Source organism: Vicugna pacos, chromosome 28 (assembly GCF_048564905.1).
Source record: "Vicugna pacos chromosome 28, VicPac4, whole genome shotgun sequence".
Classification (NCBI taxonomy): Eukaryota; Metazoa; Chordata; class Mammalia; order Artiodactyla; family Camelidae; genus Vicugna; species Vicugna pacos.
In genome coordinates, this window is record NC_133014.1 from 3,317,533 (window position 1) to 3,332,676 (window position 15,144).

Here is a 15,144-nt window from a genome sequence, read left to right on the forward strand (position 1 = left end):
CTTTTCACATCAAACTCATGGGAGACAATCCTTGAAAGGAAACTTAGAACATTAAGTGCTTGACTTTTTTTTTTTTTAAAGGCTCAAAAATTGAGCTAAGATCTAACATAAATCAAAGACCCACAGATATGGAAGGAAAGAAATTAAGAAAAGAGATATTTATACAATAGAGAAGCCTAAAACAGATCAACAAAGCAAAAAGATACATTTTTGCACAGAGAAACAGAAAACAGTTCATGTTAGAGAAAGAGCAAGGTCCGACTGTACAGCACAGGGAACTATATTCGATACCTTATAATGGCCTATAATGAAAAAATATGAGAAGGAATATATTTTACATATAACTGAATAACTATGCTGTACACCAGAAATTAACACAACATTGTAAATCAACTATACTTCAATTTTTAAAAATATATATGTATTTTTAAAAGAACAAACTGGAAAAAAATAAAGTTCATTTTAAGAGGCCAGCATAAGCTTGACACCAAACAAATGAAACCACAAGGAAAACCGATCTTCCTCATGGACATAGGATGCAAAAATCCTGAACACAGACGCTTCCATCAGGCTGTCCAGGGGTCTGTGACCCACAAAAGTACAAGGCCCCTCCCCTCGGCAGGTGTCACAGGCTTGCGACAGACCTCCTGTCAGAACCAGCCCAGAATCTCCGCTCACCTCCCCATCCCGCCCACCTCCCTGCCCTTCCCCCACCACCCCATCTTCCTCCCCTCCCCCACCGCCCCCACAGCACTTTTCTCTTTTATCCACTTAGGTTGTTTAAATATGATGCAAAGTATATTCTTAGATCCTTCTTGAATTCATTGGACAAGGTTTAATTTTTTTGAGATAAGTGAGGCTTTGAAATCAACCAGACTTCTGTGTTTTCTCTGTTAATTACCCTTTATTTCCTGCCTGCTATCACTAATGGTCCAGCCCCGGCTCAGGGCAGGTGGGGAACAGCAAACCTGCACATCCCTGTGGGCGATCAGAACCCTCCCACCCTGTTCTGTAACCTTCAGTGATTTCCAACTAAATTTTCTCGCCTGTTTTTTGTTTACTTGGCATTTGGCATGGAATGGATCTCGACACACTGAAGACACCTGCTGGACGCCACGGCCTGCCTGGGGCGGAGGTGAGGACTCTCGGGAGGGCGTGGGATGGCCGAGGACAGGTGCCCCTGAGATGCTGCTTCCTGTCCAGAAACCTCCAGGAAGACTGTCACCCACTTAATTTTCGTCGAAATGAATTCTGAGACTTTTCTTTTTAACAGAATGCTTTTATTTCTATCTTTAAATGAAACACATGGTTAAGTATTCGCACGAAATCTCCAAAGGCGTTGATCTTTTTCAATTTAATGCTTCCTCTCTGGTCACAGACATGGGTGGATGGGATCGGCCGGGACAAGGCTCAGTGGACGGCGGGGTGTGGCCACGGCCGCGGGCGGGACCTCAGTAGTCGTCATAGTTGACGCTGGCCCCGTGCCTGAAGCTCTGGGGCGCCCGGGGACCCAGGGCCGCGTCCTCATCGTGGTGACGCTGGTAGTAGTCGTCGTAGTCATGCCGGTTCCGGTCTCTGTCAAGCCAGTAGGTGATGTCGTCCTCAAACTTCTGTAGGAAGCGAGAAGGAGGAGGGGTTTAAGGCACCGTCCCCTGGAGCTCGTCTTACCCACGGCGTTGCTCTGGGGTGGGTTTCCGTCAAAGACGAATGACCCTACTGCTGAGAACAACTCCTGCAGCAAGGTCCTGCTGAGCCGCTCGGGGGACTTACTCAGTGTCTGGTAATAGCCTATCATGGACAAGAATCTGAACGATTAGACACATACGTGTGACTGAATCACCTTGCACACCTGAAACTAGCACAACGTTGTAAATCAACCATCTTTCCATTTAAAACATAATCAATAATAATTGAATAAAGAAGAGGAGCTCCTGGCTACAGCATCCCTGGGCCAGAGGTCAGCGCGAGCAACTGGAGAGCCCTTCCCCGAGAGGGGTGCGCATCCACACCCCTGAACACGTCCGACGCCCCAGATGCAGGCGTTTTTCTCTTTTTGGTAAATAAAAGAGACATCTCCCCAGTACAGTCATGCCTGGGCCTGACCCCCAGCGCTGCACATCGGACGAGGCAGGCGCTGACCTGTGTGTCCTGCCGGGGCCAGGGCACAGGCTGAGGCTTCGCTGCTGGATGGAATCAGTGCAGCCTTGGCACAGGGATGTGGCCGCGTCTGCTTGTGGCTCTCACACCTGTAGTGTTGCCCAGACAGGCCTGGGGGCACTGATTCATGCCACCAACACTTCTCACGAGAACACAGCCTGTCCAGCCCTGTGCCGGGCACTGGAGGGCCGCCCACAACAGACCGAATCCCTGCCTTCCCGGAGTCCACGGCTCCTGCAAGATCACAGGGAAACAGCTGCCTTCACACAGGACTGCAGAGGGAAGTGGGGCTGAGGATGGGGGAGCACAGAGCGCCCTCAGGTTTACAGCTGGGGCAGCTGGTCTCCACCGTTCCTCCAGGTCTTTATTGGGGTGGAACCGACATATAACATAATCGGTATTTGTGTCCGTTTAGAAACCATCACCACAAGAAGTATACTTAACATCCATCACCTCGGGTAGTTACAACACTTTTTTTCCTTATGATGAGAGCTTTTAAGATTTACTCTCTTAACTTTCATGCAATACAGGTTTATTAGCTCTAGTCACCTTACTGTGCCCTGCATACAGGGACTTGTGGATTTTATAACTGGAAGTTTGTACTTTTGTCCCCCTGGACCATTTGGTGCCCCTCTCCATCCCAACTATGAATCCGTATATTCAAACAGACTAATTTGCACGGTTGTGGGGAGAGGGCAGGAGATGGGTCTAGATGGGGACTCGCTCATGTCCACGCTCGGGACTTGGGGAGATTTAGCAAGAGGGCAGAGATGGGTGAGCAGAGGCAGACTGCCTGGGGAGGTTGGAGCGTGTCTGGAAGTCTGGGCTTCAGGACCAGTTTTTCTCAACGTGCGGCCAAATCTCTCAGGAGGCTGTGGAATGCAGATTCTCAGGCAGGCACCACCCACTCGTCCTGGATCAAATTTTCTGGTGGTTGGGTCTCAGGAATCTACTTTTATTTTAGTAAGATTGCCGGTGAACACTGTCTCAGACACCTTGGTAAGGCTGGAAGCCCCCAGCCTCCCTGCCACGGCCTTCTTCCTCCCAGGCCTCCACTCTGGGTGAGCAGCGGGCTGGAGAGAGCTGTGCCAAGAACAATATTACCTTCATCTCCGTCAGCTCAGCCGGGGACTCCGCATTTTTTGAGCCTCCCCAGCCTTGGCCTTGAAAAGGAGACAGCTTGCTTTCTGCACAATGCTGCAGTTTTTTTTTCTCAGAGTGAAGTAGGCTTGTTCCTTGGTTTTTCTCATTTTAGAATCTTTTTGAGGTTTGGGCTTAAAATATTTTTTCAGTAAATTTTTAAAATATTTTATGAATACAGAAATAACATTTTAAAATGTATATGTGAGAGGGAGACAAAGAAGGGAGCGATTTCCATTGCCAAAGGTAACCACTACTGATGTTTTGCTGAGTTTGCTTCTAGTCTCTTCTGTGCACATTGAGTTACTGTAATCTTTCCTCAATCCTCATTTTCATTTTTTTCCTTAAAAGGAAAAAGTATTCTTTTCCCTTAATTTAGTTAATATGTCCACTCACGCTACCTGGACACATGAACTGAACCATAGTTTCCTGCAAATGTATTGACAAATTTTCCCCAAAACATTTGCAAAGGCCTGTCTTTTTAAAAGGCACTTTTTTTTTCCATCTGTTTCTACTATCTTCATGGGTCTTTCTTTGCTTTGATCTTGTTTCTGACTTTTTTTTTTGAGGTGAAGTTGAAAAGGGGGAGGCAGTGAGTTATTTTAAGGACACTGAGGCAAAACTGTACAGAGATGCTCAAAATGTTCCTAAGAAAATAAGATGCTTGATGAATTTAAGTCCCAGCCAAGGACGGTGACTTCTCTGGAATTCTGCTTCCAGAACCTGATGGGAGAGATTCCCGCTTGGGCATCCTGGGATGGAAAATTCCAGGGGATGCCTTCACGCGATGGACTGACGGTCATGTGATCCAATGCCTGGCCAGCACGCGGCACAGAACGAGGCTCCGATTTCAGAGCAAATAATAAAACTTAATTCTCTGTGCCTGATTCTCCAAGCCAGGCCTCCCCCACCCCTGACTGCCCTGCTGGAAGCCAGCCCCGCGGCGCCCAGAACACCCACCGCTTCGTCGAAGCCCATGTACAGGAACTGCTGGTACCACTGCTGCACCTCGGGCCGCGAGCGGTCCCACAGCTGCCGCCGCTGGCGCCTCAGGCTGCTCAGGAATTCCTTGGCTTTGCTCTCGGGCACGGTCACCGGGGTCTTCATGGGAGAGGGCGCTGGAAGACCGTTCCCCACACCCCGAAGTGGAAAGATGATTTCTTTCCTTAAGGGCTGTGTCGCTCTTTTCTCTCTCCCTCCCCCAGCCCCACCCCGCAGGCAATGCTGTAACTGGCACCTTCCTTCCTACAGGATGCGGGATACAGCGCAGCTCACGCCATCAGCCCCCAGGCTCCGTCAGTGAGCTCTCCCTTCTGGGCACAGCCAGAGAGCCGGGTAGGAACAGAATTCAGCTCCTGGTCTGCAGTTCCTCACCACACCCAGGTCCCAGCCCCCAGTCCTCAGGCTCCAGGCCCCAGACCTCAGACCCCAGGGCCTAGCCCCCAGACCCCAGACCCCAGAACCATGACCCCAGCCCCCAGCCTCCAGGCCCCAGACCCCAGGCCCCAGACCCTAGGCCCTAGCCCCTAGGCCCCAGGTCCCAGACCTCAGCCCCCAGCCCCCAGACCCCAGCCCTCAGACTCCAGACCCCAGCCCCCAAGCCCCAGCCCCCAGTCCCAGGTCCCAGGCCCCAGACCTCAGACTCCAGGCCCCAGACCTCAGACCCCAGCACCCAAGCCCCAGCCCCCAAGCCCCAGCCCCCAGCCCCAGGTTCCAGGCCCCAGACCTCAGACCCCAGCCCCCAGACCCCAGGCCTCAGGCCTCAGGCCCCAGACCTCAGACCCCAGCCCCTAGGTCCCAGGCCCCAGACCTCAGATCTCAGACCTCAGTCCACAGCACCCAGTCCCAAGGCCCCAGGACCCATATAGGAGCTGGTTGGTGCTTCCCCTGGGGCGTTTGGGAAACAGTTGGGCATCCAGGGCCACACTGGGGTGCGTTCATTGTCTGTGCAAACAAGAGTGTACTGTGCTTGCTTAGGAGACCAGCGGGAGGAAGAGGTGGAACCAGGGCCCTGAGAGGGCCAGGCCAGGTCAGCCTTGCACAGCAAGTCCTCGCATCGAGCTGCAGGGACACAAAGTGTCACCTTGAGCCACTGTCTCTGGGCCTCACTGTGATCACAGACGATTTAGGTTTCTCTTGAAGGTGGGACTGACTTCCCTGCACATCTTTCCATCCCAGGCTCAGCTGCCTAAAAGGCCCCACTTGTGCAGACGTGCTCGGGGAAGCTGCTGTGCCCTGGGCTGGTCCTGCTGTCCAGCTGTGAGCCTCTGTCCCCTCATCTACGACCCTGGACCGACAGTCCCCATCTCAGGGTTGCTATGGAAGCTGTGCAGGAAAAGGAAGTCAAATGCCCTGAGTGTCCGTGGGTCACATGGGTAAGTATCAGAGCATTTGTTTTTTCACCTCTTGCTCATCCATGTATCTCCCTCGGGACCTGTGACACTGTTCTGTATGCAGTAGGTGCTCAATATGTGTTGCTTGGCTTGATTTGAATGAAAAAAAGCTGAGGATGTACACAGAGGCGTGGTGATTATCTTGGCTGTTTTCAAATGGCTGGCCCTGTGAGAGCTTCCATCACCCCCGGTGTCATCCTCGTCCTAGGGGAGGCGCCGCCCAGCCCAGGGAGGCACCTAGATCAGACCGGGGATGGACCAGGGCCTCGGGAGAGGCTGGAAGTGCTGGGAACGATGCTTGGAGCCCCTTCCCCCAGAGGGGCCATGTGGGCTTAGCACGTGTTGGGGGGGGGGGTCCCTGCAGGGGCTAACTGGGAAATAGGTGCATGAGGGCCTGGCCTCACCCCCAAAAAGGGAGCCGACTTCAGCCTCCTGGAACCCCCCGTTAACTTGGGGGAAAGAATAAGTGCTTAAATGTTCACTTAAAAAATGTAGTCGCATGTCTTCAATCTAAGGGGCAGATCAATTACTTCTAAATTTACAAGTGAAGATGAAAGTTCTGAGGAGAAAGTGTTCACAAGTCCACAATGGGTCCGACTGATGGAGCCACTTACAGCTGGCCCAGAACCGCCCGCGTGGCTCCCAGACGGTTTCCATGACATTTTGCTGAACTTCCACATTTATCTGGGGAGCCTTTCCCAACAGGTGTCAGTAACAATACGATCTTTCTGTTCAGTCCTCCCCTGAGAGCTAACTGGATCTGAAGGACCACCCCAATACTGCCCTGCGCTGTCCCAGCAACTGAACTCGTGAGTGCTCCAAGTTCAGGCACGTGCTCTAAAATCCACAGCACCCAGCTAACACTGCAGCTCTGTTCCTTTGATTTCTGAGTCCACACTGCCAGCTTTCAGAAAAGCAACCATCCACAGGCAATAATATTTACCTGATGAAACCCCACACCGCAGACCCACAGAACGAGCCCTTCAGATCGGCTCGCCTTTTAAGGAGTACACACTTTGGATTTTCCAAACCCAAGACTCCAGAGAGCACACGCAACACCGCCATTTTCACTGCAACCCAGTTAAGGCTGCAACCCTTACCCGTTTGGGCTATATATTTACCTTCCCGTTTCTGAAGCATCAGTTGTAGCTTATTTCCACTTACGCCACCTGAAGGGATGGAAATAGAAACCGTTTCTGGGTTGCACTGAGCCCTTAAATTTCTCAAATGCAAAACTCAGAAGTGCAAAAAAAATCACAAAAAAGAGCTTGCTTTGGCGACTTGGTAGTGTTACAATGGTTAATGCTTGTTGGCATTTCCTGTTGTGTGGGAAAAGCAATTCGGGCTGCCCGTGGCTCAAACTGCTGACCAGGACCACGGCTGACCGGGGCCATCTGAGCCTCTTGAGCCAATCTGAGCTCTTCCCTAGAAAGAGTGACACTGACCTTTCAGCCCTTCGGTCACAATATTTGGGCAGCCACCTGTCACACATACCTGCCTGTAGATGACTTCATGGTCCAGCTGATTGAATTGTGTCCCCCCAAATGCATATCCATCCAGAACCTCTTAACGTTAACTTATTTGGAAGCAGGGTCTTTGCAGATGTAATGAGTTAAGGATCTGGAGGGGCTAAGACACCGAATTCAGGGTGGGCTCTAAATCCAGGGACCGGAAAACGCCTCAGTGCTCTAAAAGTTCAGTCCCATTTTGTAGCTTATCCTGATTGGCTTATAATCGGGCATCACTTAATACTGTTTGCTGCTGTTTTCATTCAGATCTGAAAGTGTTTCCAACCTGCCCAATCATTTCATGGGAAATGACGAGTCTGACCTGATAGCCCCTCCGCCCGGGGAGCTGGTTTGAGGACCTGTGGGGGCATCTGATCGCACCTGCAGTGTTAGGTAGGCAGGTCTGTCTGCCTGCCATCAGAGCGCGTTACAGCTGACAGAGGAAACGTGGCCTGATGCTGAGACAGACGTTAGGTTTAGGCATTTGTGATGAAGCTGCCATTTCTCACAGCAAATGTGTGTCACTACGGCCCCAGAGATAAACGTCTCACCAAATTCAGCCATACAACTGAAAAGCGTGGCTAAGCCCTAAATTATGGATTGGTGATGCCACCGTGCCAGTTACTACACATGGAGTTGTAAATATTAATGCATCGAATTGGACAGCATGCCCCGTGTATCTGAAGAAAGGAATAAACAACAAAAGAAGAGCTGTGATTTTTTCCCCCAGTAGTACTGTGGATTTTTTGACCCCAACAGCCCCAGTCACTATTTCTAGGCTGTGATAAAAGGCACTCCTGAGTTGATCAAATACAGTTACCTGGTGCCAGCTCTCAGAGTGGGATCAGAGTGGCAGGATGCCCCTCTGAAGTTCTTAACAAATTGATCTTTTTCCATTAAATGCTTCTGGGCATCAGAGACAGCCCCCTTGGGGACTCTACACAGAGATAAAAATTCTTCACTTTGGGTCCTAAGAACTCTCACGTGTCTGCTCAATGATGATAGTATTTTAACTGACTCCCATCATTACATGCTTGGTAGAAATGAAATAAAATTCCTGAAAAGGGGTGGCTCATAGCCGATACTCACTTTATTCAGATGTGCTTCTTAAAAAAAGCAAAACAAAACAAAACCCGGGAAGAGCAAAGGGGGAGGTGCTAAATCACTGATGCGAAATGATCCCCTGGCCTCCCCTGCGGTCCCAGATCAGACCAGCCTCACCCTCCCCACTCCACCCCTCCCTACTGTTCCTGCGCCCCCAGGGCCGACCTGCCTGGGGCCTCCTACTGCGCCTCCCTGTCAGCTGTTTGGCATCCCCTACCTGTGCCAAAGACCCAAAGTACTGAAGCCAACAGCCAAGGGAGTCTAGCATTTCCACCACCGTGTGGCAGCGGCTGCTCTGAGCTGGGAAGTGCACCAGCCTGGGGTCTTGGGAAGTCACCCCCCTCCTTCCAGCCCTGGCGCCTCCGCAGCAGATCTGGGGTCACCACACCACACGGCCTCTCATCCTGAGCATCAGAGGAGCTCTTGCCTGCAGGAGGCCACCCGTGAGCCATGAAGGGTGGTCCTCAGGTGGGGTCTGTGGGCTCTCAGGGTTCGAAAGCCTGCATACCCACCCACTTCGTTTGCAGCCTGTGTGTGAATGTGCCCATTTTGTAAAGAACAAAACCGGGATTTTTCAACCCATTCATAGAGGGCTCCGAGAAGTAGAGAAGGTTCAGCCTTTCTCCTTTAAGAACTTTTCCCCAACTGGGAGGTAAGGCCTGCTAGCAGCTTTGCAGACCTGGAACTTGACCGAGTGGAAGCCAGAGGAACAGATTGCCTGGACGGGACCCTAGGGGTGGTCCTTTGGCTGAGCTCAGTCCTGGGCGCACCACCCGCCTCCAGCTCCCGCAGCGCCCTGCACCTCGCGTTCCGCCTCCTTTCACAAGGTTACCGCACACATCTGAGACCCTGCCCTGGACTCTGGACTCTGCCCCAGCACGCCACTTCTCACGGTGCAAGGGCAGATCGCAAGACCCCTTTTACCCCTTGGCCTTTGCCCGGGCTCAGGATGGGTGCCTAGGCCTCCACGTCCTCACAGACCCCCTCCCCAGGGCGCCCTGGCATCTCTCCCTTACCTGGCCCCAGGCACAGCAGCAGGAGTAGAGCCAGCGCGGTCATGACCAGGACGGCGGGCGGCGCGGAGGAGGCGGACATGGCTGCACCGGGTGGGCAGGAAGGAGGCGCGCGCGGCAGCCGCTGAGCCGAGAGAAACAGGCGCGGCAGGATCGGGCGCAATAGGACCGCGCGCGGGAGGATCGGGCGTCGAAGGACCAGGCGCGGGAGGACGAGGCGCGGGGGAACTGCCGCGGGAGGACTGCCCACGGGGTACTGGGCGGGCGGGCGGTCCCTGCGTCCCCGCCGGGGCGGGACTCACTAGGCGGGCGCTGTGCCCACGGGCTGCGGGCCAAGCGTCGTCTCGGAGCCACCGCGCCCCCTCTCTGCGGCCGCGGCTCCTCCAAAGCCACGTGACTCGGGGGGCTGGGGCCGCCAAGGACCGCCGGGGAAGGGCAGGCGGGGTCCGGCCGCCTCGGAATGGGCCGCGGCATCCGGAGAGGGGCGGCATCCAGAGAGGGGAGGCCTCGGCGCGGGAAGGGCTGGGGATGCTCTGCCCGACCCCCGCTCAGGCCTCCGGTCTCCTCCGCAGTTTTCGCTGCACTTTCTCCGCCCCCCGCCTCCCCAGCCTCCCCGGCCCGCTCCCTCCCGCGCAGGCCTTCGGAATTTCCTCGATCCCCGACGCTGCACTTAGCGATGCCTCTGGCAGTACAGTGTTCCGCGCTGCTTTTGAAAGTCTTCACAGTCTGGGTTCGGAACTGCATTCCAGGAAAATCTCTCACCCCAAACTACTCCGATAGAAAAGCCTTTGAGAAACAGGGAGTGGGTGAGCCCCGTGGGTGTTCGCAGGACAAACGTCCCCACCGTGCGCCCCCCTGCAGCGGTACCCGCGTGAGGCCCGGGGAGAACCAAGCGTGCCTTCCCAGCCCCGGGCGAGTTCAGACCCACAGGACCGGCCCATCACAGACAGGGCGGTGCGCTGAAGGAAGACAGACCTTGAGAGGGTCACCGAACTGACTGGGCCCCGTCTACACTCGGGAAGCCGCGTGCATTACAATCAGCCCCCCCCCACTCCCCCCTGAGATCTGTCCGAGCTCAGCTGAGCATCTCTCTCTTCCTCTGGATCCTCACTTCTCCCACCTCCTGGCGGTAAGTGCTTAGCATCGCACCCTGCACCCAGCTCTCCGTGGGAGTGGCTGGCGCGCTCCAGCCGGAAAGAAGCACGTTTAAAAGGCCGAAGGAGCAAAGGGAAAGGGGGACCGGGTTTTGAGAGAACCCCTGGCCTGGGGCGACACAGGCTTCCCGAGGCATCCGGGAGAACCCCAAAGATCACCTCCCACTTCCAATGGCCGAGGGGATGTGTTTAAACCCCGGGAAGCCGTGGAGCCGGGGCTGGATGAGAAAAAGCACCACCACAAACAGTACCTTCACTTCTGCCCAAGGACAAGACGTGTCTTATAAGAAGGAAGATCCAAGCAAAGAGAAGCTGTGCCCTGTAGGGACTATGGAAGACACTCTCCCTAATCTCTCCGTTATCTGGCGGAGGTCACCCCGCCCCCCCGCCGGCATCAATTTCCCGCAGCATTTACTTCTATGATCACATTAATTTAAAAACTTTTTTCCCTTTCAATTAGCCTAAATGAAATTTTTTAAATTTATTTTTTATTGAAGTAATTTCTGGTGTACAGCATAACAATTCAGTCATACATATACATACATTCTTTTCCATTATGGGTCACTACTGGATATTGAATATAATTCCCTGTGCTAGACAGAAGAAACTTGTTTATCTATTTTATATACAGTTAGTATCTGCAAATCTCGAACTTCCAATTTGCCCTTTCCCAGTAATCATAAGTTTGTTTTCTATGTGTGTGTCTGTCTCTGTTTTGTAATAAGTTCATTTGTCTTTTTTTTTAAGATTCCACATATGAGTGATCTCATATGGTATTTTTCTTTCTCTTTCTGGCTTACTTCTCTTAGAATGACGATCTCCAGGTCCATTCATGTTGCTGCAAATGGCATTATTTTATTCTTTTTTATGGCTGTGTAGTATTCCATTGTATAAATATACCACAATTTCTTTATCCAGTCATCTGTCAATGGACATTTAGGTTGTTTTCATGTATTGGCTATGTAAATAATGCTGCTATGAATCTTATCTTTTCAAATTAGGGTTCCCTCTGGATACATGCCCAGGAGTGGGATTGATGGATCATATGGTAAATGTATTTTTAGTCTTTCGTGGAATCTCCATAGTGTTTTCCATAACAGCTGTACCAAACTACATTCCCACCAACAGTGTAGGAGGGTTTCCTTTTCCTCCACACCCTCTTCAGCATTTATCATTTGCGGACTTTTTAATGATGGCCATTCTGACTGGTGTGAAGTGATACATCACTGTAGTTTTGATTTAAATGCTCCTCTTACCCAAGATCTGATCATAACCATCATGTTGCCTGTAACAATGGTAGCTGCCTTCTTGGTGGGGAGGTTCTTTTTCCGTCTCGTGCAAAGAGGACTTCATCTCATGCCCTCCCAATTCCTGTTATTTTTTTGCTAATTCCAGGATTCCAAGGGGGGAAAAGTCTGCTCTCATCAGCTCATACAGTTGTAGGATTTGAAGACAAAATAAATACTGAATCCAATTTTTTGTAAGTCTATAGTAAAAAAAAACCCAAAGTAAACATTTTAATGTGGAGTTGGTAAGACAAATCAAGGAACCCAAGGAATTGCCAATAAGGGGTGAAGAGCATTTTCTGGGGATTAGGCCTTAATTCTGCTCCACAGGAAGGGGAAGGAGGTGAGGTTATTCACGGGCCCCCTTGAAACGGCTCTAAGGACGTCCTAGGGGAGTGGCCAACCGGGCCAGGCCGGGCAATGGTGAGGAAACATTGTCAGAAGAGGATAATGATACTGAGTGTTCCTCCTGAGCTAAGTTCACACTTTCCAACCAAGATGGCAAAAATGGTGGCCACTGGATAGAAAGGATCCATTTGGTCAGAACAGAGGCCTGTGTTTACATTCCTTACAAAACAAGCATGGTTTCTGGGAGATTTCATAGTTCGCAGGTCGGTGGAGCGGTACACATCCTAACTGATAGCTGACTTCTCCATCTCTGCCGCTAACAGAGACAGCCTCTTCACGTCACCTTTCTACTGAGATGTCACATAATACAGAAGAGCGTGGAGATCGAACATACAGCATGGTGATCACGAAGCCACACTTCCGGCACCCCAGGAGCCCCCATGCCCTCTGAGTTCCTCTCCACCCAACGTGTAATGGAATAGTTTAGTTTAAAGTGATCCTCTTTTAAAAAACATTTCATTGGGATTTCATTTTCATTTCCTTAAAAGGAAAAAAAATGAAAAATAAAGGCTTATGATTACCAGTAGGAAGATGCTAATTAATAAAATGGATTAAAGACATGAGATTCGTGACTGTCAGTTTTACTCCACTCAGTTCCGTTCAATCCTGTATCAATGTCGAGTTCTTGGAATGCTCACTGGACATCCTTGTAGACAGTCTTCCAAACTGAAGAGTCTTTGGCTCCAGCGCTTGTGTCCGCCTGACACGTTGCATTACTGATGAAAGTCCCCATGTCCCCACAGGGAAACAGCCTTGTTAGTGGCAGGACCCGCTCCCTGCCTCCCTGGGGAGCTGCCAAACTCAGGTGCGCCGGCTGCAGACACCATGCCAGTTCCGACAGCCGGCTTCCTTTCCACTTGTTTATTTGTTCAGCTCTGTTTACTTATAAAATGCTGGCTACACATGTGGTCCTGTGAAACATCCTTTTCTTCCTATTTACTTAAATTCATCATCCCTCCTCCTGCCTCTGCTACAACTGGTCTGTTCTTCATTCTACTCTTTCTCAAACTCTGTCTGAAAATCCCAACGTGCTTGTTCGTGCAGGTTCCGGGGCCACATTCCCTGGAATTCTGATCCACTTGGTCTCCCACCTTTAAGACCAAGCTCAGGAGCTGCCTCTTCCAGGAAGCCTCTCCTGTTTCCCCCTTTTGGACCAGGAACATACTTCTTTTCAAATTCCTCCAAGCCTTATGTTCTCCCTGAAGCTGTCCCCATTCTACCTTGGATTTCTCTGGGTACTTTATTCCTCTTTTCTCTTTGGATTTTGAGCTTTTGATCTCAAGTTGTTCATTCTCTCTTTTTTTTTTTACTACCCCACGGAAAACTGACACCCAATAAATATTTGGTGAATGACTAGATGTTGCTGTCTGCAAGTAACCTGCAGTCACACAGGTCTTGTGTAAATGAGAGCATCTCATATGCCCCCGTTTATTTTGAGTTTGATGTTAGAAAAGTGCATCTTACACTTACCAACAGTTCGCAGCAGCCCAGCCATAGTCACGAGGGAGGACCCTGCAGACAGACCCTCCCCAAGGGCCAGTGGAGAAACTGCCTGCCTCCCAGGGCCGGCAACCACGGGGTTAATCTTCACATTCAGTGGTGGGTCCTCAAAACTCCTTTCCTGTTTATTGAGCAAATTCTCATGCTGGAATTTTAATAACTTTTGCCATTTCAAACAACTAACTGAAGCCAAAGGCAGGGAAAGCATGAAAGTTTCAGCTTAAAAAAATACCGAGGAGCACAAAGTCCTTATTATGCACCGTCTGCTCCCTGGCCGGCTCGGGGCAGGGCTCTGGGAGGGCCAGGGACACGCGGCAGGGCAGACTGGTCCTCAGCGGAGGCGAAGGTAAATCCCAGCCCAGGGTGCAGAGACAGCCAGCGTTCTCGGGCCCCTCAGGGCCCTCTGGTGGAAGGAGATGATGCTATGAGAACCAGTTCCACAGTAAATGGGGCCAGTTTCCAGGCCCTTCCTACCTTAAATTTGCAGCATTTTCATGAAAAAGACCCCAAAAGCTGAGAAGACCTCAGAGTCACAGAGCAGACCGCCAGGGTCCAAGGTCACACAGCCATCCCGGGTGGAACCAGCCCCTCTGCACATTCCCCAAGTCCTTTGCCCTGTGGGTCCGAGCACGGCAGCTTCCTCCTATAAAACCCAGAGCAGCTCCACCACCTGGACACAAAAAGTGGGTGTCACAGTGGGAGGCTCAGGGCGAGCCCGGTCCTGGGGTGCACCAGGCCCCACACCTGGCAGCCAGGAACTGGGCAAGGCCACTGTCGCTGGGCACTGATGGAGCAGGCAGGGGCCACAGTGCCGACATGACCACCAGGACCTACGTGGTTCTTCCTTAATGAATGACTCAAAACAGTCCTTCCAACTCGGACAGGTGCCCTGAATCCCAAGGAGGGGGGACAGGTGTCTCTCATGGTCTTGCTCCTGCTGATCTTGGTGGGCACTGGGGGAGCCCTGCTGGGCTCTCCTGGGGCCACTGGATTAGAGCCTCATCCAGGCAGCACCCACAGGTCCCCCAGGTTGCTGGGGCTGTTCTAATTTTCCTTTGTTTCTGGCGTTGTTTTCATTTCCTTTTGTACCAATTGATGTTGTGAATTATGGACCACAGAATTTTGAGACAGCTGTGTAAACGCCTTATGGTTAGTGTGAAAACCCGATTCAGCCTAGCTCCATCCAGCCCCGCGTGTGCATCAGAGACTCACGCCTCCTGCTTGGGCAGCGTATCTGCAAAGCTCTCTACTCAAATACAAACATTTTTGATCAGGTAGTAACAGTCAAACAGCCTCCGTTTACGGAGATGGAAAAGCATCACCAGCAAACACTGTGCACCCCAAGGGTGTAGGCACCTGTTAGGTACAAAGGGCCACCCAGGGATGCAAAGCCTGCAGTTAAACGGTGATTAGGGTTTCCAAGTCCTTTCCAGGCCTGCAGGGCAGGCAGGAGCAACTCCTCCATTTTGCAGGTAAGGAAC

General features: G+C 51.7%; 1 protein-coding gene across 1 annotated transcript; it reads right to left on the bottom strand.

Annotated features, from left to right (window-relative positions):
* Positions 1-1,265: 1,265 nt before the first annotated feature.
* ECRG4 (ECRG4 augurin precursor) lies at positions 1,266-9,877 on the bottom strand. Its single transcript, XM_006215439.4, has 4 exons — positions 9,319-9,877; positions 6,812-6,859; positions 4,258-4,415; positions 1,266-1,610 (listed from the first exon to the last, which is right to left on the bottom strand). Exons 1-4 carry the CDS (start codon positions 9,395-9,397, stop codon positions 1,452-1,454), a joined length of 444 nt encoding a protein of 147 aa, XP_006215501.2. The 5' UTR covers positions 9,398-9,877; the 3' UTR covers positions 1,266-1,451.
* Positions 9,878-15,144: the final 5,267 nt, after the last annotated feature.